At 37.8% G+C, this 24,149-nt stretch overlaps 1 protein-coding gene across 1 annotated transcript; it reads right to left on the bottom strand.

Moving 5' to 3' along the window:
* Positions 1–16,576: 16,576 nt before the first annotated feature.
* Positions 16,577–22,883, bottom strand: dact2 (dishevelled binding antagonist of beta catenin 2). Its single transcript, XM_088934167.1, has 4 exons — positions 22,499–22,883; positions 20,256–20,388; positions 19,127–19,393; positions 16,577–18,620 (listed from the first exon to the last, which is right to left on the bottom strand). The coding sequence occupies exons 1-4, from the start codon at positions 22,784–22,786 to the stop codon at positions 16,834–16,836; spliced, it is 2,475 nt and encodes an 824-aa protein (XP_088790293.1). The 5' UTR covers positions 22,787–22,883; the 3' UTR covers positions 16,577–16,833.
* Between the last annotated feature and the right edge of the window lie 1,266 nt (positions 22,884–24,149).

Raw genomic sequence — 24,149 nt, 5'->3', positions numbered from 1 at the left:
TTGCTTCTTCAGTTCATAAAGCTTGTTTTAAGGGGATTGCTCAAGAGTGTACACAGCTGGTCAGACAGGGCTGGCTGTGTCTGAAGAGAGTGTGTGCCAGACAGCAATCAATACTGGAGCTTACAGTTCTGATTGCTATCGCCCCTCTGGACTAAATATACTAGGTGTGTTTAAATTCTCTGTCTTAAATTAATCCCATGCTGGTTTTCTTGAAGAAAGGAAAAACGGAAAATCAAAAGTTGTGATTAAACCCAAGAGACCAATAACGGTTTCTATTAATTTAGTCTCAGAACAATAAAACTCAAAATTGTTTGAAGACATAAAGGGCAACCCAGCATTTTGATCCCTAAATACTTGTAGCAGGCCTTCCAGTGTCTGTAAGATGATACAGAAGGAGAGATAAATTGTCAAGCGGAAGACAGGCTATGAGGTAAGTTTCTGCAGCTGGATCTAACACTTCAGTGATTGCCTCCTGGTGATAACTTTCACTGTCTGATGAGTGACATGCACCAAGCTGTGAAGTGCACACAACTCAATCTTTAGTAAAAACAACCTATATCACGAGTCTGGATTGAACCTTTGCTCAGCACAATGCTGTCTCTGAAGAACATACTGTAGTGTCACAGCTCTGAGAGGGACATGAACAGAACAGATCCTCCCATAGGTGACCTTTGAGCTGAGTTATTTAAGCCAAACAGGAGAAGAATATACAAACATGCATCGACATGTGTCAGATGTGTAGACATGCATGACAAGCTTTAAACTACCTGGACTGGTATTAGGGGAGATATCAGTATACAAATCTACAGCATCCTGTAGCCAGTATCGGCAAAATTCACCCTTTTATTTTCAATTTATTTCTGCATAGTACACTTCTCGTATTCTGTAAACAGTTTTCTTAAGACATTTAATATGATTCAATATTTTAAATTGCCCTGCAAAATGTAGATAATAAAGTGCAGTTATAAAATTAAATTATCATTTATATTTTAGATGGCTTAGATTATTTTAGATGATTTAGCTGTTGCATATATTGTATTCATTGTTAGTGTGAATTACACTGAGATTTGGACAATACTGGAAATAACGAAATGAGCAATTTTACTTTTCATTACTAAAGAAGCATTCAAAAGCTTTTAATGTTGTAAGAACAGCTCAATTCACGTTCTTCTCCTGTGCATAATAGGCAAGTTTAGACAGTATGAAATGTGTAAATGGTGCCTATCATCATGACAGCCCAACATAAAACAAGCAAACCAGCAGTGACTTGTATGTTCTACAAAAATCTGGCACCAAATGAAATAATAAAACGGTACTGTAGTTTGAAAGACTTTTGTAAAACAATGTTTCAAGTATTTCTTTTTCTATATAAATTATAAATATATGAATCAACAAATTAATTGCAAGTATATTAAAACATTGGCAAAGCTATGCCATAGAAAGTGATGTGCTCATTGATTTAAATAAGGCAACATGAGGTTGTGGATCAGTCTCAGGGGGTGAGAGTGATGTGACTTTTGCCATATCATGGAGAAAGGGCAAAATACATAACAAAAAATACAGAAAACTGCTGTTTCAGGAAGGAGGTGATCTTTTATGCTGACGTCCATGAAAAGGAAGTAATGTCACTGCTAGTCTGAAGTACAGGAAACATGAACTGAAGAATGATGCTTACTATGCCAGGCTATGCTATTATCATTCAATGCTGCTTCGCTTGTCTGTGTTTAGAAGCCTCTTTTGTTAAAAGTTCCAGAGAAACAGGAAAACGCTTGTTTATTGGTCACACTTGTATGGTAGCTTTCAAGATATGTTTGAAAGGCATTCCACACCTCCTACCATTCCTAGCATTGACTGGCTACAGCTACCAGCAAAAACCAGCTAAGGCAGTTGTTAGTTTGCCTGTCTGACTCAGATGGTGCTTTTCATGTTAGCATCATTAACTATCGATGACGTTTCTAATTCACTCGTTGAATCTTTTAGGAGTTAAGAGCAATTCAGATTGCTAATTTATGTTGTGTGTGCCAAATCCTAATCTGAAACCCAAATTTATATATTATAGAATTTTCTCTTTGAATTGTCACAGAACACATGCATTTGCAGGGCATGTAGTTTGTTTTTGGTCAGGAAGTCTTCTGAGAAAATTCACAAAACCTTTTACTGTAGGTGCAAATCATTGAATGGCATTTTTAAATTTGATCTTGAGAGCTATTTAGTTCATAGAGGCAAAATGAATTTAACTCTTTCTGAAAAATGTTTGGAGTTACACATGCAACAATAAAATTTTAATTAAATACAAATATATGAATGAAGAATTATGAATAAGATTTCTCCTACATTGTTTTATTGACAATTATTTATTTCATCCAGTCATGTTTACATTTTTAGTCTGGTTGTACTGTTGAAGTTTGAGGTATCTTTATTTATTTATATATATCCTGCAGATCTTTATTATGTATATTTTGAAAACCCTGTTTATGGAATTTGTTTAATGAATTTACACATTATACAGTTAACCTTTGTATAATTACTCACAATACCTCTATTTGACTTTTCCTATTGACAGATTGAAATGATCAGAACCTTTTCAGAGTTTTTTTCTGCTGGTAGGATGGAAATATGCTCTTGCTTTAGAACTGGAGTCATGAGACAGTGTGATTTGATCAATTCTGCAGCCACATGTCAGGCTGATCAGGAAAGTACCAACTCCCGCAGATCAGCTGACCTAGCAGCGTGTGTAGTCTGTATCTAGGACTGCGGTCATCTGTAGGTCATTCATGAAGGAATGGTCAAGTCATATCTGTGAATTTATCACAAGATATGTCTAGATTAGAATTGATCTGATCTTATTATTAAGAAAGAAGCAATGTACCAAAGTAATGTGAAGAGGAGATAAATGAAGCTGGTCCATGGTGTAGCACCATTCTTACCACATAATTAGTTTTACTAGGATGTTTTCAAAAGGCATTATTTGAGAATATTCCATGCATTCTCAGTGGGGTTCACATCCAATGACTTGCCAGACTTATGCACTGGCATTCCGAGAGCTTTGCATTGCATGGACAACATGACCCAAACAAGGATCCTCCTCAAACAATCCCTGCACTCCCTTTCTTGTGATATTTATTTCACATGAAGGAAGAAGACCAAACAAAAGCACCATAGAAAACCTCAGTAGTATTGGTTCCACATGATTTTCAGCTCTACATGAGAGATGAACAAAACATTTATCCCCACCAATCTACTGCGATTATGCATAGATATGTCTCACCCACAATGCTTTAAATGTTTTTTTCTACCTTCACTCAAGTTCAAACTGAAAAAGACGTGCTTCTTGCTGTACAAAACGTGTCCTAAAGCAAACAATCACAAGCCTGCTTTATAATAGCTTCTGTTTTTCATGTCTGGCAGTTGCCTACTGAGCTTAACTTGTTACTACAATTCTTGGGAAGGCTTAGGACTATTATGACTTGTCCATCTACAGTATGTGGATGCCAGCAGTTGTTGCTGTTGCAAACATTTACAGTTAAAAAAGAGACAAAGATGTTTTGTAAAATTAAATAATATGTACACTTGGTGAGATGTCCACAAGAATAGGACTGCTGGCTTCTTTTTTCTCATAGTATCTTTGAAAGTAGGAAGAAAAACATAAATGCAGCTGCTAGAGCATGGTAACATTGTAGCTAAGAAAACAAGAAGAACCAATTAGCAGGAAAATGTAAGTCCCAGGGTGTAATTTATTTAGGCAGTCACACTTCAAACAATTCACACATTACCAGGAAGTTGTGGTGTTGGAACTTTTACAGTCACTGACATGTCAACAGTCTTTTAGGAGCAAATACTTGAAGGCAAGAATAACAGAATTATGTTAGAGTAAATGTGAAGCACACTTTGGTAGCATTTGCTTTAAATAAATCTTGACTGTGGGTTGCTAAAGCCACTCTCAAATTAAGAACATAACAGTCTCTGACAGTGTCTGAGGGGGTGCCTGAAAACAAGGCAGAGTAAGATGGAGTTGGTTGTTTAAGGAAAATAGATTTGTGAACTAGAAAGGAATACTTCAAAAGATGCTTCATGAATCAAGAATGATATATCATTTAAAGTGACAATTCCTCATCTAGATTTAGTATTTTACCTTGTGTAAAAACTGCTAACACTTATCAGAAACACACTGTCCAGTGTTAAATTGTCTTTGTGGAAAGTAGAGATATTCTTGAACTGTAAGGATGGATACAAATGTTGAAAAAGTGGAAGGGTCAATACCGACATTTCACAAATGGCTGTGGTAAGACTATCTTTGTATGCAGTATATCCTCACCTATACCTGTGAGCCTGTTGCAGAGAAAAAAAGATAGTATAATCACAGGACGTATTACGCTATGTATACATTTTCAATTTATAATCTGGAAATGAAAATAATCATAAACTAAAGTATATCCATTATATGTAGTTATCAAATAAATGCCTAATACATGCCTAATTAGTAATTCTTAAAATAAAATGTTACAGTAATACGTCTTACATAAAAGATTCATCTAACATCAGAATACAGCTTGAATGAATTCTCAGTGTAATGGGACAGTTTGGTGTTTGTCAGTTTCTCCAGCTCTCAGTGTTTTCCATTCAGTTATGTTCACTTTGTATTTTTGTTGCTGCTTAATTTTCAATAAGGTAAACCACAGTTGTTACTAAAATTCTCACCAGTGTTGCCTACAAGGTTTTGTGGGAATTCTTTAAGCTGTCTTTGTGCTGAAACGTGTGTGCTTTTCTTGTGTGATTTAGATTCCAGAACGTTAAACTTGATCATTCTAAACAATGACTGGAAATTTAAATGGAATTTAAAAGAAAAATGACAATATTATGCTAAATGTACAATAGACTCCAGTACGTGAAAGAAAACGTAATTCTTGTGCCATTGGAGAAAAGGAAATCTCTGCAAATAGTATTTAAATGTACATCCCTGCAGCTTTATAGATAAACATTTTACATCAAAAAGATTTTGACAATCTCCAGAGAGGCAGTGGAAATGTAAAAGATAAGTGCAAATATAACTTGGGGATTAATTTTTGCATTTCACAGTGGTTGGAGACATTGCTTTCCTGGTCCATCTGTGTCCTCCCACTGGGTCTAGGTGGATCTCTTGTTCAAACCTCCTGTAGCTAATCTGCCCTCAGGTCGCATCAGCAAGTCAGACAGAAATCCTTACTGGAACTGGTAGCAAGCAGTGGACCAAACATCAGTAGCAAAAGGATTCACTCTACCACTGGGACTTTCTAGTCTTTTTAATCCTTGTTGCCATGGTTCTAGATTTAAAGGGGAAATGAAAGAATAAAATAGGTAAGAGCTGACAAAGCACTTAATTAGGTCCAGTGCTGGAAGATTAAGTTCTAAAGAAGAGTTTCTGGCACCCAGAGAAACATAAACAGAGGACACAAGCCTTGCACTTCCTCACTTCCTGTGACTTGGCTGCCGAGAGCACCATGGCAACAGACAGTGAAGCCACCAGATTGCCAAGGATATATATTTTTAAAGCCTCTTGGTTGTTACCCTGTTAGTACTCTGATTGAATGACCATGTGTCTCTGTTTACCTATCATTTACTGAAATGTGTTTTTTCTTTTACTACTCAACCAGAATTCATTCTAATTTAATTTTTTAAAACAATTTTACTGGAGAATTTAATACAATAGATTTTGCAATCACTTATTATCTAATAAGGCCCTATTAAGTCAGTCCTGGTCCTGGTCTGCTGGTATTTCCCATTTCAGATCAGGTTTGAGGGCATTCAGTGGACAGCAATGATTTTAAGGCCACTACTGATTACTTCAGCGGGTGGTTGCTGTGAAGAGTGAAGAGTTCATCGGATGGCTCTCAAGGAAAGTAAAAAAAAAATAAACTCACGTTTGTTACACCAGAAAACATATGCCACATCTGATGTACATTTTCCTATTGGGAAATCTGTCCTCTGATGGGGCATGGGCAAGATGAGGTAGCTATGAAGACAAAATTATTCTGTTGAAGTTCTGCAGGTGAATCAAAATGCAGGCGACTGAAAGTGCATTTATTTTATTGTTTCTATTTATTTGACATCTCTTTTGCCTGATTTATCTATTGCATTTAAGTCAAGTACAGACCCACAATATAAATGTGTGAAATACAAATAGAATAAAAATATAAAGCAAACATTTAGCACAAATGTATCAGTATATAGTGACATCTTCTATTCCTTTAATATGATATATGTTTATTCACGTCATTTAGGGACAGTTCATTTACCATCCAAGAGGTGTGTTATTGTCTGACTAAAAAGAGAGTTGTTAACATTTCTTTTGATTCAAACCAGTATTTAGATATTTACATTAGATATTGAATTGCCAGAATGATTCTAGAAACATTTATTAGGTTCAAATGCCAGCATCCCGTGGGCTAAGATAGCTCTAATACACATACTCTTTTCAGAAAAGAGATCAGAAATGCTTCCTACCTTCCTACACATCACCCTTCTATACAATTTTAAATTGTACCTCACAGGTTTAAGTGGTGTAGTATTCATGTCATTCACATTTCTGTTCGTTTTATATTTCAATGGACGTGACAGTGTCCTGATGAAAAATAAGAAAGTAAATGGTTTAAATGACAAATTAAATGCATTTGATATACATCCCTACCTCTTTTTGGAATATTTTTATATGAACATTTGATAGTAAGAAACACATGAATTATTATCAACATTTTTCATAACGAAATTATGAAGAAGTGATAAGAAGAAAAAATTGACACCCTCCACCAAATGTAGAGAGTGGCAAGGAAGGTATTGTACAGATCCTTTCATATCGAGTAAACACATCAAATTCCTCTAACTAGTATGGGAGAGAGCTAGCACAGAGCCTAGCACAAGAGACGCGTGATACAGCTCATCGTGTCTTGCTTCGTGTGTTATTCGTTATTGTGTGCTCTTACTTTTCATGTAAGAAAAAAGAATGTGGTTTAGATTTTATCATGGACCCTAAAAGTGTCAAGAAAATGAATTGTGAGTGTGTGTGATATTACACAGAAAGCAAATAAAGTGGTTACTGTATAGTACAGAACTGTACTGTACTAAGGTATTTTCTTTTGTCATTTTTTGGTGAAAAAAGTAAAAGTAGGGGTTACATTTTCAGGTTCCAGAATGGCTTGTAATTTACCCCCCTAAGAAAAAAAAATAAGTTTTTCTTTTTATGAATTTTCACTGTGCAAAAGGGTTTCTGAGAATGAATTCCACTCTTAAAAAGAGATATGATTTCAGATATCTATTCAGTGTATTTCAAATCTATATTTATTTATAAGATCAAATATAATTGAAAGTAAAAAACACAGTATTTCAAAGTTTTCCACAATAGTCACTATATAGTAAGAATATACCAATAAAGATATCTGTACATGTGAACAGCTTGCTGAACCCATCTGTGACTAATCATTCTGTCAGAGAGCTTCAAAGTTAAATTCAGCCCCTTTATGTGCTAATTTTAAAGCCAAATGTCTGTTCTGTTATTCTAATCACTAGTACTGTCTTCTTAAAAGGCCATACTGGGTCAAATCTGTGAGATTATCTTTGCAAGGAAATGTGAAATGTAAAAACACGAAAAGAATGCAAGAGAGGTCAACCTCCAGTCTTATTATTTGTATCATTTTTATTTTAAATGGGTTTCCAGAAAATCTAGGCTCAAGAATTAACCTGTAATACTTGGTCAAAAGCACTCTAGAGATCTAGATAGATAATATCATGCACTAGACCATCCATTTTAGTTGTTGCATCTTTAAAGATTGGATAAAGAATTTAAAGGTTGGATTGAACATGGCCTTTCAGAAATCCATACCATGTCATTATAGTGTGAAATATATACCACTATATACCTTCTCTATGTAGAAAACCTTCGGGCTTAACTCTAAATATCAAATTCAAATACTTTGTTGAATAATACATACAAGTTAAGCTGGTCATTGATTGATTGGTTCTGTCCTATCCTTGTTCCCCTGGATTGGAATCATATTTATGGCTTTCTGCAGAAACAGTCTGCAGGACAGCAAATGTCAGTGAAAGATGTAATGCTTAGCTGAAATGAAGAAAGCAGTGCTCCTCAGATAGGGAGCTGACCTCTGAAATATTAAGTTTCCTTGTTTCTTTTATGTGACCTCCCTGCTGACCCTGAAGTGTCTTCTCTCAAGGGAATGGAAGCTGAGGCTTTTTGTCTATCCGGGAGTCATTATAAATTTTGAAAACTCTGACCCTGGTCAACAAAATATAGATGGGAATGAAATAGGCGGTGACAGCTAACACCTGAGCTCTAGCATCGTGCTTACCGCTGTGCTCATTTTGTGCTAATGATGAGCTGGCTGCTCAATGATGAAAGACAGTTGGAAACTCAATTCACACATTTCTAATTCTTGAAGCATAGGTTGTGTAGGGACTTGTCTTTGGAACAGGCCCCAGGGAGCTTCATATTTCCATATAGGCATCAGCTCTGTCCAACAGTGTATTTTAATTAAAAAAATGAATATGTTTGTAGGAAAATTGACATTGCACACAGATCTGGTGAGATCATTTAAGAAAATAGTCACCCTGGTACAAACATGACTCTTACACTTTTGATACCTATCTGCCACACTTCTCTATCAGAGCTCCAGCTGTATCCACCTACTCTTCTAGATCGGACTGTGTACCCTGTTTATTTTGTTTGCCTGATTTTTCCCCTTGGATCAGGGGCTCGTGCACTTTTTCGAGGCATTCCAGGTCTCAGTCCTTTCTCTTTCTTGTGAACACAATTACAGTCAGGAGTGAGTGGTTTTTTTTACATAGTATAAAAACTCCCTAATTAATACTTACGTTAATGATATCTTTACAAACAAAACAGTAATGACAATAAGTTTTTCTGCTTTTGGTAGTAATTACTGTACCTCTAGGTTTAATGACAAAGAGCAATATGATCCTCTGTAATTTCAACACGGGACTGAAAAACAATATAGTACCTGGGTATTCTAATAAAGAAAGAAAAATCACAAAATACTGTAGAAATACGGTTGGTTTTTCAGTATATAGACATTTTTGGATCCTAATTAGTATATACCCATACCTCCAACATCCAATCAGTAAACACTTTTAAAAAAAATGTTCAAATCTCTCAAATTCCTTTTAACTTTTCTCCCATGCTAAACCAACATCTAAGTAAACTTCTATAGAGCATTACCGCTCAGTGGAGCTGATCCTTTGTCTAACAGCAGGTCCCTGATACTGTGGGGTAATGAGTAACTGACCTAAAAGAAGATCATAAATAAAAGGATCGAAGCTGCCAAATGTTAAATGCAACAGAACCAAAATGAAAAATAAAAGCTATACATCTCACTAAACCTGGTGTTCTCTGTAGGCTTTCCTTGTAGATTGTCTTTTGTCTGTACAGACTTTTCTGTAGCTTTATGTATGCTTTGAATTATTATACCTTTTTTGGATTGTTTTGGCATAGCCGGTTATCTTGTAACTAAATGTTCAAAGCTAAATATTAAGAATCAGAAAAGGTGGAAACTTAATCTTTGTATGTGATTGACTAGGCTTTTGAAGTTCGTTGTACTGTATAGGAACAGTAACACAATACATCTATAAAAAAAGTTTAATGTTCCTCAGCCTCCTTCCTGCCAATAAAGAATGTAATTGAGTTCACAAGCTGGCTGTGAAGTTCAGGCATTATGAGCTCAGTTTTACTGACGTGCAAGCACCGCTGAATCAGAGACTAATGTTTTCACCCAAAGTTCAAGAGCTGTGTTTCAAATGTTATTAAATAGGTAGTTGTGGGACTCTATTGCTTTTAATCCACCATTGTGTTTCCTGGTTGCCGCTTGTTTTTAAAGCAACGTGCTCACTAAGGTAAGGATGGCCTGGAAGAAGTAAAGAAAAAAAATCTAATGGGATTCTTGGAATTAGTAAATGTGCAATCATTTAAAAAATACAGATGCCACTTAAAAGAAACAATGTTTTAGGAAACATGAGACAATCTGGAGTGCTTCTCTTCTGAAAGAAGAGTATTTGTGCACCAAAATAATCAAGGTAATAAAATGTAAAACTGTGTAAAAGGATTAACTTTGTTTTATTCAATCAATTAAACATTTTGAACCTGAAGGATAAGACAACTGTATTTTCTTGCATGAAATGAAGTGACAACCTTCAGTTCTGATCTTTAAAGTGCCGTGATTGATAAGGGTTCTGCTTGCATGCTGCATTTTAAGAGAAAAAGTAAGATGAAAAAGAGGAAAAAGCTCCTTATCTATCAACCATTTAGACAATCGGTTAGGAAACCCCTTTGCTGCTCTTATCTGATCTTATCTATAGGATATGATAGAGCAATGCAGAGACTTAAGTTCATGTCCAGGTCTTTCTTTTTGATATTCAGATCCTAGCTGACTGCTCCCTGAGATATTTCCTTACCCAACCTCAGTCTTCTATCTCAAAATCTTGTAGGAATGTTACTGCCTCCATGTAACCCTCAGGGCATGATTTGTTGCAGACTCAAATTATATGATCTGTCTACTCCAACATAAACACAGCAGTGATAACAACCCCAAGCATATCTCCAAGCATGAACAGTGCAGAACTTCTAATAGGAAAAAACTTTCTTTTTCCTTATTTTTCTAAGTCAATACAAACTTGTCTTGTACAGCAATAGGATTTTAGTTACTGTTTACTGTTGGTATGTTTGTGATTTCCTCTTTTCATTTTTTAAAGATTTGTTGAAATTTTATATTTCCTTTTGTACAAAACTCTACAAATTTATGTGTGTGGTAATAAGATGGCCTGTGAGGTTTTGCCCATTTCCTTATTTACGGGACGTTTACAATAAAACAAACTGTTTCTTTGGGGTTTCCTTGGAGAATTAAAGAAAAACAGTGCAACAATTATCAAAAATCCTCAGAAGTCCTTGATTTGTGTAGATAGGAAGAGCAACAAAAAGTTCCAAGTGACCCTTGTGAATTGAAACATGAAACACAATAATACCCAAAAGCACATGCATGATAAATGAATAAAGCCACACATCTTTTTCAGATCATTAGAGGCTTCTGGTGCAGAGAGAAAGCTATTCAAATGTGTTAGCAGTAACATAATGGTCTCTTCTGGGAAATCGGAATGTTTTTGGCCTGGTTGACCTTTTGACCGCTTTTTGACCATAGCACAAGAGCCACAATGCACTGCAAACACTGGTCTTCAGACAAGGAGCAGGTGCATTTCACCAGACCAGGCGGATAAACAGTACAGATGTGCTGTAAGTCTGGATCTTTGAGTGCCCCAGGAGTTCTTTTAAAAGCATTCAGAGAAAAGAGAGGACTGACTGGAAGATCTTGTGCACCTTACAGCTGTATGAGCCCACAATCAAAAACAGCACTGGCCATTCACATGCAGGAAATGGAAGTTTCCTGAACCTCCCTATTCATATGTACTGTATTCTAACAAAGAACTGGACACAGAAGGCTTTTCCTTTGCCAGCAGGGAGTTTGTGATCCTGTGGGGAAAATACAAGTACGATCCTTGCTCTAGGAGGTGACAATGGTCTTCTTATGTGAGGGCTGTTGCTCTTGTTTGGTTTTATCACCTTTAAAATGCTTCTCCTTCAATCTGACATCAGGAGTTGAGTTTGGGAGTTCTTTTTTATATTTTATTGTTTTAACAATATTGTTTGATAAATTGCAATACTTCCTCAACACTACAAACATCCTTGGTCTTTCATACAATCAATAATATTTAAGTGCTCAACTCTGCATATGACACTTTGTACTGATTAAAGAAACAATAGCAGGATTTTTACCTTTTGACAAAACATTAGCTTGGTCAGTTTTATAAGAACTGTATTATAAGAATTACATTTTATTTATAAGAATGTGTTTTTTTCAATTATTAAAGGGATTAGAAAGAATTTAGATTCGTATAGAGGGCACTGCCTCGTCATGTTTAAATAAATTCTTAAGAAAGTTGTGTTCAAGCAATTGCATAGACATGTACTTTCTTTCCTGGGGCAGTAATACATTGTGATTAGGATTCTAAATCTCTGATCCAATGATTAATGACACTTCTAGGTCTTGATAATAAGGAGTAAACCATAAGCTTGGTCTTGACAACATGTTAATGCAATCCTTTCATCAAATCCCACTACAGTCGCTCACAGTACTTTCTGATGGGCAGAGCCTTAGGTGTAGTAGTGAAAGAAAAACGTTATAATTATTTTAAAGGCAAGTGTTACGTTACATGGCTACAATTTCTGAAAAAGCATTTCCACTGATGTCTTTAAATATTAAAATATTTCGTCATTAATGAGATAATACAAATAAATATAAGAACTGTAAAAAAAAACAAGAAATGCATTTTACATATACCTTAATGATTACTAATATAAATTATACATTATATATAAGACCAATTGTCTTTGTGCAGTAGTTGTCTTGGTCTGTTGTTTTATATGCTATCCTGTAGCTTTGTGGTATCACATAAGAACCTGTGCAAAAAGACATTGTACCTCTTAAAACAAAAATTCTAAATAAGATTCAACTCTTTTAAAAGCAAGAAACACTCAGTTGGTTGTTTTTAAGGGAGGTACTCACACTGTGGTGGTATACCTTGCAAAAACATTCTAGAAGAGCAAGGACCACTGTACCAACAAACTGAAACAGCAAAGAAAAACACCCAGGCAATCAAGATCATTCATAAGGGACATCTGTTGAGAAGATTAAAGTGAGGGAGTTTTAAATAAGCAGTCTTGAAAGGGAACCTGTTTAGTTTTTGGATTATTCCGAAGGGAAGATATGGCTTTAGTCTCAGCCTTTAGTCTCACTGCTTCTGTTCTGACCAAAACACATTTCAGACTTTGTTTAGTTTTAGCAACCAGAACTCAAAACGTGGTTTTCAGTTGGAGATTATTCTGTTACAAGTATACACCAGCAACACATCGGGGAACAAAACAGGAGAGGATGTTATTAATTCCTAAAAAGTGTTAAAGTTTTAAAGATCTAATCCAGAAGCCAAGATATTTTATCTAACAAAGATGACTTTACATGGAACTGTTAAGATTAAATTTTTCCTCAATAAATAGGGAAAAATTATTTATGTCTTGCATTCAATCATTGTAACAGTACCTCAGATATTAAAAATCATTCATGTTTTATCTGACAAAATAACCTGTTATAAGGAGTTAGTACAGTTTTGTCTTCTGTTCAGATCCTGAAGCATATTCATCACATTCATATATAACACATTCTTTTTCACTGTCATGTTTTTCCACTGACTGAGATGTTTCTGTAATTGCCTTAACACAACACAATGGCTGTGGAAGACTTTAGTTTAGCCAAAAACATTTTCATTGATGTCTCTGATGGGGTTTTTCAGGCTGTGAAATTTGGGTTTAATGGTTAATGCATTGACAAGCAATGCAATACAGGTAATGATTTGGTAAAAATGTTTGTCCCACAGGGTCTGAAGAGAAACTGAGACACAGTGTCTTTGATATATTAATTAATTAATAATTAATTTAATATGCCTGTTTAGGAAATTTACGGAATAAATAAATAATGGAAACGACCCTCCTGGGGAAGCAAGAGCTGTCTTAGTGTGGTTAGCTGGAGTGTGGTTACAGCTGGAATGTTTTGTCAGAGCCCTGGGAGATTGCTGTAAGCATGGCCCTCCTGTTTCACAGTGATTAACAAGTCAAAGTTCAGGGCATTCCTCAACTCAAGCAAACTGCAGTACAGCCAGATATTTAGTAGAACACTGTAAGAACAGGGTTTAACCTTTACAATGCTGTGAACTGTATACAGATGTATTGATGGTACAGCACAGATTACTGCATAATTGACATTTGCATGAGTAGAGGATATGGTCTCCAAGATAATCAGGTTATAATTGTGTGACAAAACACACCACATCAGACAAATGTGAAGTGGCAGAGTCTGACAATACAGTCAGCCTTTTGTGTAAGTAGGTCACAAAACACTAAGCTTTGCTATGCCCTAAAATCTACTCAGGTCAGCAAATTAGTTTAACTTGGCTTGTCGTTTGAACATTGTTTGATAACAAAAAGAAGACATTATTTTGTATTTCACTCTTTCATAGATTATTTGTTAACCCTTAAATACCTAAGAAGGTCAGGAGAAAAGCACCTCTAGCTTTAAGAACCAATAGAAATTATCCCTTTGGCAAGAAAAGATAGATTTGCGGTTTATGAAGAACATTAAGCTAGTATATTATTTTGCAGTACTAATGGTACATAATAATGTAATGAGATCCAACATGACATAAATAATCTTTTGGTCTTGTCTGACAATTCATTTTGAGCTCTTTAGTTTATTAGCGTAGTCACGTACTATACTACCTAAGCACACCTACTCAGTGTACTAAACAAACCTGTGAATTAACTGTTGTAATTATAGTGATCTCCCTCAGTGGCCCAACATATTGTAAGTAGTTTAATCCAAAGGCTTGGATAGATAAAATACCAATCCTTTACTAATATATATATACGAAAATAATTATGGAGTGAAACACATATGCATTGGTACATGATAAATGCTGTAAAAAGCTCTATAAATATCTTTATCAGTTTGACATTTAATGTTTTTGACCAAACATTTTCAGTTTTATTTGTATTGAAGCCTGGTTAACAATTGTAAAATGCATTTAAAATCCTTGCAAGTTAAACATCATTATTTTACAAGGCATTTAATTTCCTACTAATAAAGTTAAATGTCATAAAATGCCGTGGAGTAGCTACTGATGAGTCAAAAAAATGAACATTCGAATCCTTTTATTTTTAGGCTATTTTTTCCCCAAGAGCTTATTTAGATTTTTTATTCTGTGTTCAATGTTTATCTTTAGGTCTGTCATGCTTAGCAACCATCCAACCTGATTGAAGCAAAACAAGTATTTTAGTTTTATATGCTAAGGGCAGCAACGAAAGGCTCTCAGCCACGCCTTGCTTTCATTCTCTTGAGATACACCTGGCCACAGTTGGACACACAAGTCTGTATATATCAATAATTCATCTTTAGATGGAACAGCTGCTTAACGTTCAGTTGTCATGCGTGACGCAAGCTTAGAGGACTAGACAAAGAGTTCAGGAAACCCCTATGCTACATAATAATTATAAGATTAAAAACAGAAATCTATCTGAAAACAGATCTTTACTGTGATATATTTGGAGCCACTCCACCCATTACAAGGGATCTCTCCAGATCATTGAAAATGAGATGGAACATTTTGGAGTCGATGGACCGAGTTGAGGACTATGCATTTTCAGATATCAAACTGTCACAGTGATCTCCACCCCATTTTAAAGCTTATACTTCATATCGGAAATAACAGCAGAAAGATGAACTTATTAAGCTAAGTCAGTCTTAAGATCCCCTTTGAAATTCCAAACTATCCAATGTCCCTGGCATCTTAAATCAACAAAGAACGACAGCACATACTTTAAGCAGAAAAAAAAGCTTTCAAAACAATGATAACTCTTTCAATTCAACCCCTGCTAGTCAATTATACAGGCAAAAGGTTTGCAGTGTTGAGTGAAATTGAGGGTGTGCCCTTGTCACAAAAATCCCTTCTAAATGCTAAACAAAACAGAATGACATAATAAAAGCTGCTGTTTCAGCTTTGAAGATATGAATGGGTAGTTCAATGCAGCTTGCAGCAGCTTCCTAGATGTCAGTGTACTCGGCATTGGGCAAAGACATGACCCTGCAACAAAGGTCACACTGCCAGATAAACATGGATACCCTTTTTACCATATAGTGTGATATACTGTATGTATGACTTAGTGTAATTCATTTTTGTGACATTTTGTTACAATCTATGAACAGCTGTCAAAAGCTCTGTTGCAGTTGAACAGGAGATTGTTTGGAAGCCATTAGTTAGATGAGTACAGTATGTAAACAGCTTCACTTATTCACCAATTAAAACAGTGTCATTTCATACACTAACTGTATTGTACACTTACTGTTGTTTCTCTACAACTGTGGGTGTTTCCCTTGGATTCAGCATTCTTCCTTTTACAGGTTAAAAGAACTGCTACTAGCTTTCAAGTATAATGTGCATTGCATAACATTTCTAGCTTCCTGCTATTTCTAGTTAACTACAAAAATGCAGTGTACTTTTGGGTGCAGTGTTCAGTCAGAAATAAATCTTTCTGCCATCGCTTGGCACTTCGGTCTTCTATAATTCTCCGTTATTTATCCATACAACCATTTTCTAGCTGCTTTATGCAATACAGGGATGCAGGGGAGCAGGAACCAATCTTGGCAAATAATAGACGCAAGGCAGGATATACCCTGTCCCTCACACAGTACACACAAACACACACACTCACATCGGTCTGGCTTTGGACTGATACTGGATTTGTTTAATAGAATAATTTACATCCAAAGACAGTATCAGTTAGATGTTTACATGCTATATAACAAAGATGGAAAGTGATTTTCTTTTGTATTTTGTAAGTCATAAGTATTTTGGGGCGTTATGTAGTATTAGAAGTTCTGAAAATACAGCTTCACTATTAACTAGAAAAACTCAAACCACAAGATTTTATCCAATATTAAATAACATTTTATTAACACATAACAAATCAAATCTGCTGTAAAGCAAAGCATTGCTCTATTAAGAAATGGTTACAAGGTATGGTGAACAATTTGTAAGAAAAAGAGACAAATATAATACAGAAAGTTAAATTATTCCACAAAAATACACTTGGGATACATAGGTTGAACTCCAGTCCAGAAATGAAGGCCCTCATTCCTCAGGAGGAAGCATAGCAGAAATGCAGGAAGCTACGCAGATGATCTACACCATAGTCATCACCTTCAGAGCGGCTGGCTGGAACCTGCGGATCTTCTTCTTCAAGGCCTTGGAGGCTTTGATGCGGCAGGCAGGGGGCTCTGGCCTACTGGACAGGGGTAGTCCTGCAGCTGTTGGGCCCACAGTGGATTGTGCCCAGACCAGCTCGCCGTCCTCCATGTCCTCAGAGTTCAGGGAGAGGCTGCTGTCAGAAGAGCCATCGGAACTGCTCTCGCTGGACTCGCTGTCCCCAAAGCGGTTTGCTGTGAAGTCGCTCAGCTCTCCTTCACTGCTCTCTGCAATGGTGGAGTGGAACAAGGAGGCGCACTCAGCTGAGTACTCAGACACCTCCGACTCGCTGAGCAAGCAGGAGTAGGAGTTGGGGTGGGGGTGGCGTGGGACACCATACTGATTTGGCCGGTGTCTCAGGCTGGTGCTCCGCATCATGCCAGCCTTACGCAGAACCTGCAGATGCCCAGCGGGGCGGCTGTGAGGAAAGGGAGCCAGGGGGGGTTTAGTGGAGATCTCCACTACAGACTGCCACTTGCGTGTCTGCCTCTTCTTGCCCGTATCCACGGAAACTCTTGGTTCTGGCAGGAGCAATCTGTGGGTTGTGCTAGGCCCAGACTTGGGAACTTGTTGCGTCTGCCTCAGATGAGCAGGATATAAGCTAGACTCTGAACATGACCTGCCAGCTACTTCCCCAACACAGTTGTGCTCTTTGTAAACTGCCCTACCCCCAGAATGCTTATTAAAAGGAGCTGTCTCAGCAGAGAGGCCCCCACTGACCAAACGTATCTTCAGATTTTCACAAGGAAGCTGTTTAACAGTTCTCAGTTTCTCACTGCTTCGCCTCTTGAGTTTTACTGCCTTTGTCTTCTTGCCGGCCTGTCTGACCTTCACTTGCAGTGACCCGGCAGGGACAAATTTGGCGTGAACAAATTCTGACTGGGGAAGTGCCTCATGGCTTTTCTTCTCCAGGCTAGAGGTGCTGCTGTGCTTTCTGTTTAGTGCCTTCCTTGATAATGCTGCTTCACAAAGTGTGTCCACACAGTTATGGTCAGGACAGGAATTCCCCTCACCCTTCTGAACTCTCTCCGGACATTTATTAGCTTCCACAAGCACTGAGACCCTTTGGTCTGCATCAAGGGGAGAATGGCAGGCTTTAAGATCCTCTCTGTGGTGGAAAACCTTTGCAGTTTGGGCACAATTTACTGTCTCTTGTCTGTAGTTCACAATTGCCACTTTCTCTTCAGAAACAGTCTTGACCTCCTGCGGTTTTATGTTGGGCTGTCCTTGGGAGAGACTCTGATCTCCCTGAGATTTGAGCGTTGCTCTGCAGTTAACCTTAGTCACTGCAGTGCTAAGAGAGAATACCCCATTATGACTTGACAAAAGAGGCTGAGCTCTGTCTACCTGGCAACAGCCCTCAGGCTGAAGAGCTTCCCTGTTTTTTTTGTGCTGGAGAAGTTTGTAGATGTAACCATCAGGCCTGCTTTCGAAGGAAGGTTTTGAAGACACATAGCTGCTGACAGTGGCACCAGCTACTGTGTCTGTTTGACTGCCTTGTGCTGTGGCAGTCTCCCCGCTGAGGGAGAAGATAGGGCTCTGTAGGGCTACTGCATGGAGCGGGCTGGGATACTGGTACACATCGGAGCCATTCCTAGACACTAGGTTGCTCTGGTACCTGGGGTCAATTGCAGTGTGCTTAATGTTGATGCCATGAGATACAGCCTTCGTATCTGGGGCTTTATAGAATCCCAGTCCTGGCAGCACCATTCTGTCCAAGTCACCTGGAAAAAATGAGTAACCATTATTCAATCTGCAAAACGCAGCCAGATAACACATTTTCTGAAGCAGACAGGTAAATTATTTAAGACGTACATAGTATCAAAGGTAAACATGTAACTCAATCTGTTTGCAGCATAGGAAATCTGTACAAGAATACTATGCTATGGTTTAGATTTCTGGTGGCATTTCATTAAGATAGCAAAATTACATTTGAGCATTATGGCCGTCTGCGATGGACTGGCGCCCTGTCCAGGGTGTACCCTGCCTTGCGCTCGTTGTTTGCCGGGTAGGCTCCAGCTTCACCACGACACCGTGTGTTATAAAGCGGTTTGGCACATGACATGACATTATGGCCGTCATGAACAAGATTAAAACCTGTATTTTACACTTTAAAAAAACACTATTCAAATATAGTTCTCACCAGTAAACAGCTGGCAAGAGAGACATATATCAAAAATCTACCTCACTAATCCCATCATTCCAGATCGAGAGCGCAGGCCCTGTTTACCTGTGGAGACAGGCCTCGGTCTGGCCCTGGTGCTGCTGGCAGGCGGGTCTGTGCTGGTACGGATCCTGCTCCCCATGCGCACACCCCCCCGTTGAGATGCGCTGCCCTGCACGGTGATCTCGTCGGCGGACTGGGGTCGCGTGCCTGGGGGGCTGTGCTGGCAGGAAGGGAGCAGGCTGCTCTGGGATGAGGACAGGCACTCGCTGTACACCGAGGTGCAGGAGTTGGAGAGGGACACAGAGCCACCATCGCTCAAATCATAGAAGCCTGAGGAACAGATTATACAATTAGCATGAGGCCAGAATTACATTTTGATATATCCTGAAGGGCACAAAGGAGCACAAAGGGAACAGAGTTTTTGTGTTGGCTTTTTGTGTTGTAGTGTGAGTTCTGACTGAGCAATGTTTTTAAATGTTGTTTTGTTTCACGGTATTGTGATGTCGCTATATTGTATTGTTGTCTATTATTATTGTATTATTGTATATTGCATTATGATTATTGGTATATGCTAGGAGCTCTTGATGCGCAAAAGAAACCCCCTTAGGGGCAATAAAGGTTAATCAAATTCAATCCCAGTTTCCTAATTATTTTTTTTGAAGCTGAACTTCTAAAACATCCCAATTTACGAGACTTTAAAGCGCAATAAAGAGAAAATCAACTAGATTTATTTTTTTACAGATAGCAAAACAGCAGTAGAGTGAGTTTTGTGGCACTTTGTCGTACCTGTCTCTGGCCAAACTAACACACATTGCCCCATGAGGAAAACAGGATTGAACAATGTCATTGCCCTTTGTAGGATTAGCATCTAGCTGTGTCATCATTCTTCAGAACTCCTCATGGACAGCTGTTCCAGAGCAGAACACAGGATTGTTTTTCCACTGCCTAAGTGACAGAGCCCTGCTGCTTACTCCTTGATAATGTGTGCTAAAAAAATACACACAGACATTCTACTTGAATAAAAGCTTTGAAATACTTCTAGCACACAACGTTTTAGTGTATTGAAATTCCCTAGTGGAGGTTTAACTTAAATTCAGGGCCTGGCCATTTTAATTAAGGCGGTTTCACAAAAGTCCTACAGAGGCTGTGATGCCAGTTGGTGAGGGGTGTTAGCCTCTGACAGTTCAATTACCTGAGCTGGGCCGGCTGTCGCTCTCCAGGTGCTCGCTTGAGGCCTTGGACATGTCCAGTTTCAGCTCGCTGATCTGCTGGTCCAGCTGCTGCAGGTGGCTCTTCAGCCCCACGTCCTGTCTTCGCAGACGCGACTGGGTTGAGAGACAGGTTGGGAAGCAAAGTTAAGGGACTGCTCGTACAGCGGCACACGTCTCCGTTTTCTACCAAACGAGAAACTGCAAGTTTAAACTGTGTTGAGAAACTGAAATAAGCAATTGCGACCTTTAAATTTAATTGAGGTTGCCTAGTAAAAATGTGGCAGATGGACAAAAATGTGATGTTAAATTGAACATGAAGACTATCACAAAGAAAACAGACTTTTGTTTACCATTGCAAACCCACTATTTCACTACTTTTTGACCTGAAATGTTTTTATAGACAGGACCTGCGTTCAGAATGAGCCACTGTGTGACATTAACCTAACAGTACAGAAGGCAGTGACCCAGACCAGAAGGAAATGAGAGCTTTCACTGAATGTTCAGCAAACTATGTGTCAAATAAGACAACTGACTCTATGCAGGGGTTCTAAACAAAGTGTGACACCTCTGTTAATTCTCTCACATATTTTTAACATTATACAACACTTTGGGGGAAAAAGAAGTAGCAATTGGTTTACCATTAACAGAGGCTGGACATGAAAGCAGCTGAATTAGCTTTCATGGATAATTCATTACACCCCCCAAAGCAGTTAGTTCAGCATTGTGTAACATCGGAGGGGGGAAGACAATGAGAATACTGTTTGTTTAGCATCTAACCACAGTAATGCCTTAAACCAAAGGAAAATCATTATTACTGAAGTGAATTTAATTATTTAGCCATTCTCCTAAAGCCCTTAATTTTTTAAACAAGAAGAGATAACCTTCTTGGCCTATCCAAAATGACACAGAAAAGTCCCTGACCTTAACCTGTTCATAGTTCTTGTTGATAATAATCAATTAGCCATCTCATTTATTAGTCTGAAGACAAGCATTATCAGTCCATCTTGGGACAGAATTGCAATTAAATATAAAACACAATCTAACCACTATGCTTTCCTATTTTATTAACAAAACTTAATCCCAGTGCAAGAGAACACCGCATTACCAAATGTAGTTAAAAAGAAAAGTGTAAAAAGAAAGTGTAAAGTTTGTATTTGAAACTACCCTTTTTCTAAATGGTCCTATTTATAAACTCCAGAATAACATGATTAAAGGTTCGTATCTGCCAATGTCTTATTATTGATTCAGAAACAAACATTTTAGCTCGATATAAGCTTCCAGTAAACATTTGATGTTTCAACTAAATTTCTTTATCTGTTAGTTTCCCTTTACTGTTATTCAAAAGCTGTAGATTAATCGATTGTGTTTTCTATTGCCTACAGTATATTCTGCTTCTGTACTTACAGCTATTTTTGTGGTGCGACTCATTTTGATGATGCTTCTCATGAAACGGTATGGAAGATTACCGATTTTCATCACACAAATGAATTGACCCTAGTCACTTTGAAATGTTTACAAATTTGACGTTTAATTTTCGTTAAAGCTTTTGAAAGATTAAGTGCGCCGAACCCTCCCAACAATAATTCGGATCCTTCGCAGCTCTGAAAAAGAATCCTAAATTGTTCAAACTCTCCATATTTGGGTGCTATGAGGGCTGCAAAAGTCATAACAATAATCATTTATCTTTATAACTTTATAACCTGCGACTCTAGAACATTCCTCTGTAATTGTTTTTAATGTAAGGTTTCATGTTACCACCGGATCAAAAGAATTGTAGACCACTATAATTTTACAGAAGGATTTTTTTCGCATCGAACTTTGTGCAATTAGAAACGTTTTGATCCTCAGACGAGAATTAACGGATACACGTAGACGTGTCTTGGCTTGGAATAATACTGTATTCTTTATACAAAATGCAACTGAAATTATAATGCATTTATGTACCGGAAACGTCCAGCTAAGCAAGTTAAACTGTAAAGATGCGTGCCACAATTTAAAGAAAACGTGCTGTAATACAGAAACATACTTTGATGAACGCCAAAAAGCTTCTAATGTATTTTACACAATAATACATTTTAGGTTATGAAAATACATTTACAAAAGACATTTAAAAGGAATTTTATTAAAGACCTTATGGTTTACCAAAAGTAATTGCATTTCTGTCATTGAATTAAACCTAGATGAGAGAGACACACAAACTTCAGCATCTGAGTGAAATTCATACCAGCTGTTCCTTCAGAGCTGCTAAGGTAGCTTCCAGCCGCTGCTCATCCGTACTGCCACCTGGATCCCCTGCGTCTGGATGGGGCACTAGTGCAGGCTTCTCTCGGGCCATCTGGAGAGCCCATTGAACCATCCCGCTCTGCCTCTCCTTCAGGAGGTGCAGCTCCTGCACTCCAGCCAGAGCAGCCTGTAACCTCTCCCCGACCCGGCCGCGATCAATGCCCACTGTCGCGTTTACAAATCCTGATCCCGAGCCCAGCTTTCTGCTCATCATTTCTGGTGCGGACATCGGAGCGCCCCAACCACTGCCACTTTTTAAACCGGCCCTGTACGGTCTTTTATCACCTCGCTAGTAAAAACTCATACACAGCAGTGAATCCCGTTTTCCGACTTCGCTTTTGGCAGACCTCTGTATCTCCAATTCGAACTGCCACCTACCTGCATTGATACGCTCCATAGCCCGCCCACTAATTTTCACCAACCGCACCCCCTTTCCTCCAGAGGAAAGATCCATTGGCTAGCAGGATCTTTTGACGCCAAGGTTTGCTATGCGCATCTGTTTGCGACAACGAGTGCCAAGACTGGGCTCCCTACTCTGCGTTTCTGGGAAAATGTGTCAGAAAAAAAGAAAATAATGTGTCTTAAGTCTGAACCAAAGTATTCAGTCTAGAGCACCGTCTAAACAGTGAAATTACTAAATTACCTTCTGTTTTTATAATGAAAGAACACTAAACCTGGTTTAAGTTACAAACTAGCATTGTTGTAATAAGTATTGTCATATAGAGGGTATTTCAAATATGATCACACTTGTTCTCTATGAATCTACAGCTGTGCCTATGCTTATGCTGTCTAACAAAGTTAGTTTTTTTGTCTTTTGTAGCTTGAAAAAAAAGAAAAATCAGAATTTGTTTTCCACGTGGTTGTATTTTGCTAAGCCTGCAGGAGCCCGCAGCTCGAAGAACAGTAACGGAACCAAGAATCATGCAGTCGCGCCTTCAAGGGTTAATCGGTCCAGTCTGCTTCGGGGGTTAGACATTGACTGGTGAAATTTTAAATCAAGTTTTGTCGATTAGCCTCGGGTCTTTAGTCTGTGTGTTTTTAAATAAAACAGTCAGTCATAAATCAATGAACATTTGAAGAGGTTCAAACACTCCAAAAAAAAGTACAACCACGACTAAGATTATTTTGTAAATAACATTTTCTTGACCATATAATCGGTTAGTGGACAGCTCGAGGTAACAACAGGTCGAGTGCACCCTCATCAGGGACCGGACAGGAGCACAATCATGACAATCATCCTCCGTCTAGGTAGGGTACATCTAGGACATCCATCTGCCACAAAGACATGATACATGCATACATGTTGTTTACTTAGGAAGGAAAAACCGCTGCTCTACCGACATATTATTATTATTACTATTATGTTGTTTTTGTTGTTGTTATTATTATTATTATTATTATTATTATTATTATTATTATTAATATAGCGCATTTAGAAGTCGCTTCTCAGGGCGGTTTACAGTACAAAAGGAAACAAAAGAAAAATAGATTAAATATATGCAATGAGTATGTATATGACAGGAGGTAGTAGAAGGGAGTACGGGATGAAGAAATCTGTATTTTTAGAACGTTGTTTTGTTTTTTAAAATACC

The sequence above is a fragment of the Atractosteus spatula genome, chromosome 15 (genome assembly GCF_055471065.1).
Source record: "Atractosteus spatula isolate fAtrSpa1 chromosome 15, fAtrSpa1.hap1, whole genome shotgun sequence".
Taxonomy (NCBI): domain Eukaryota; kingdom Metazoa; phylum Chordata; class Actinopteri; order Semionotiformes; family Lepisosteidae; genus Atractosteus; species Atractosteus spatula.
Note: the sequence above shows the minus strand (reverse complement) of the source record. Positions and strands in the feature narration are given on the sequence as shown.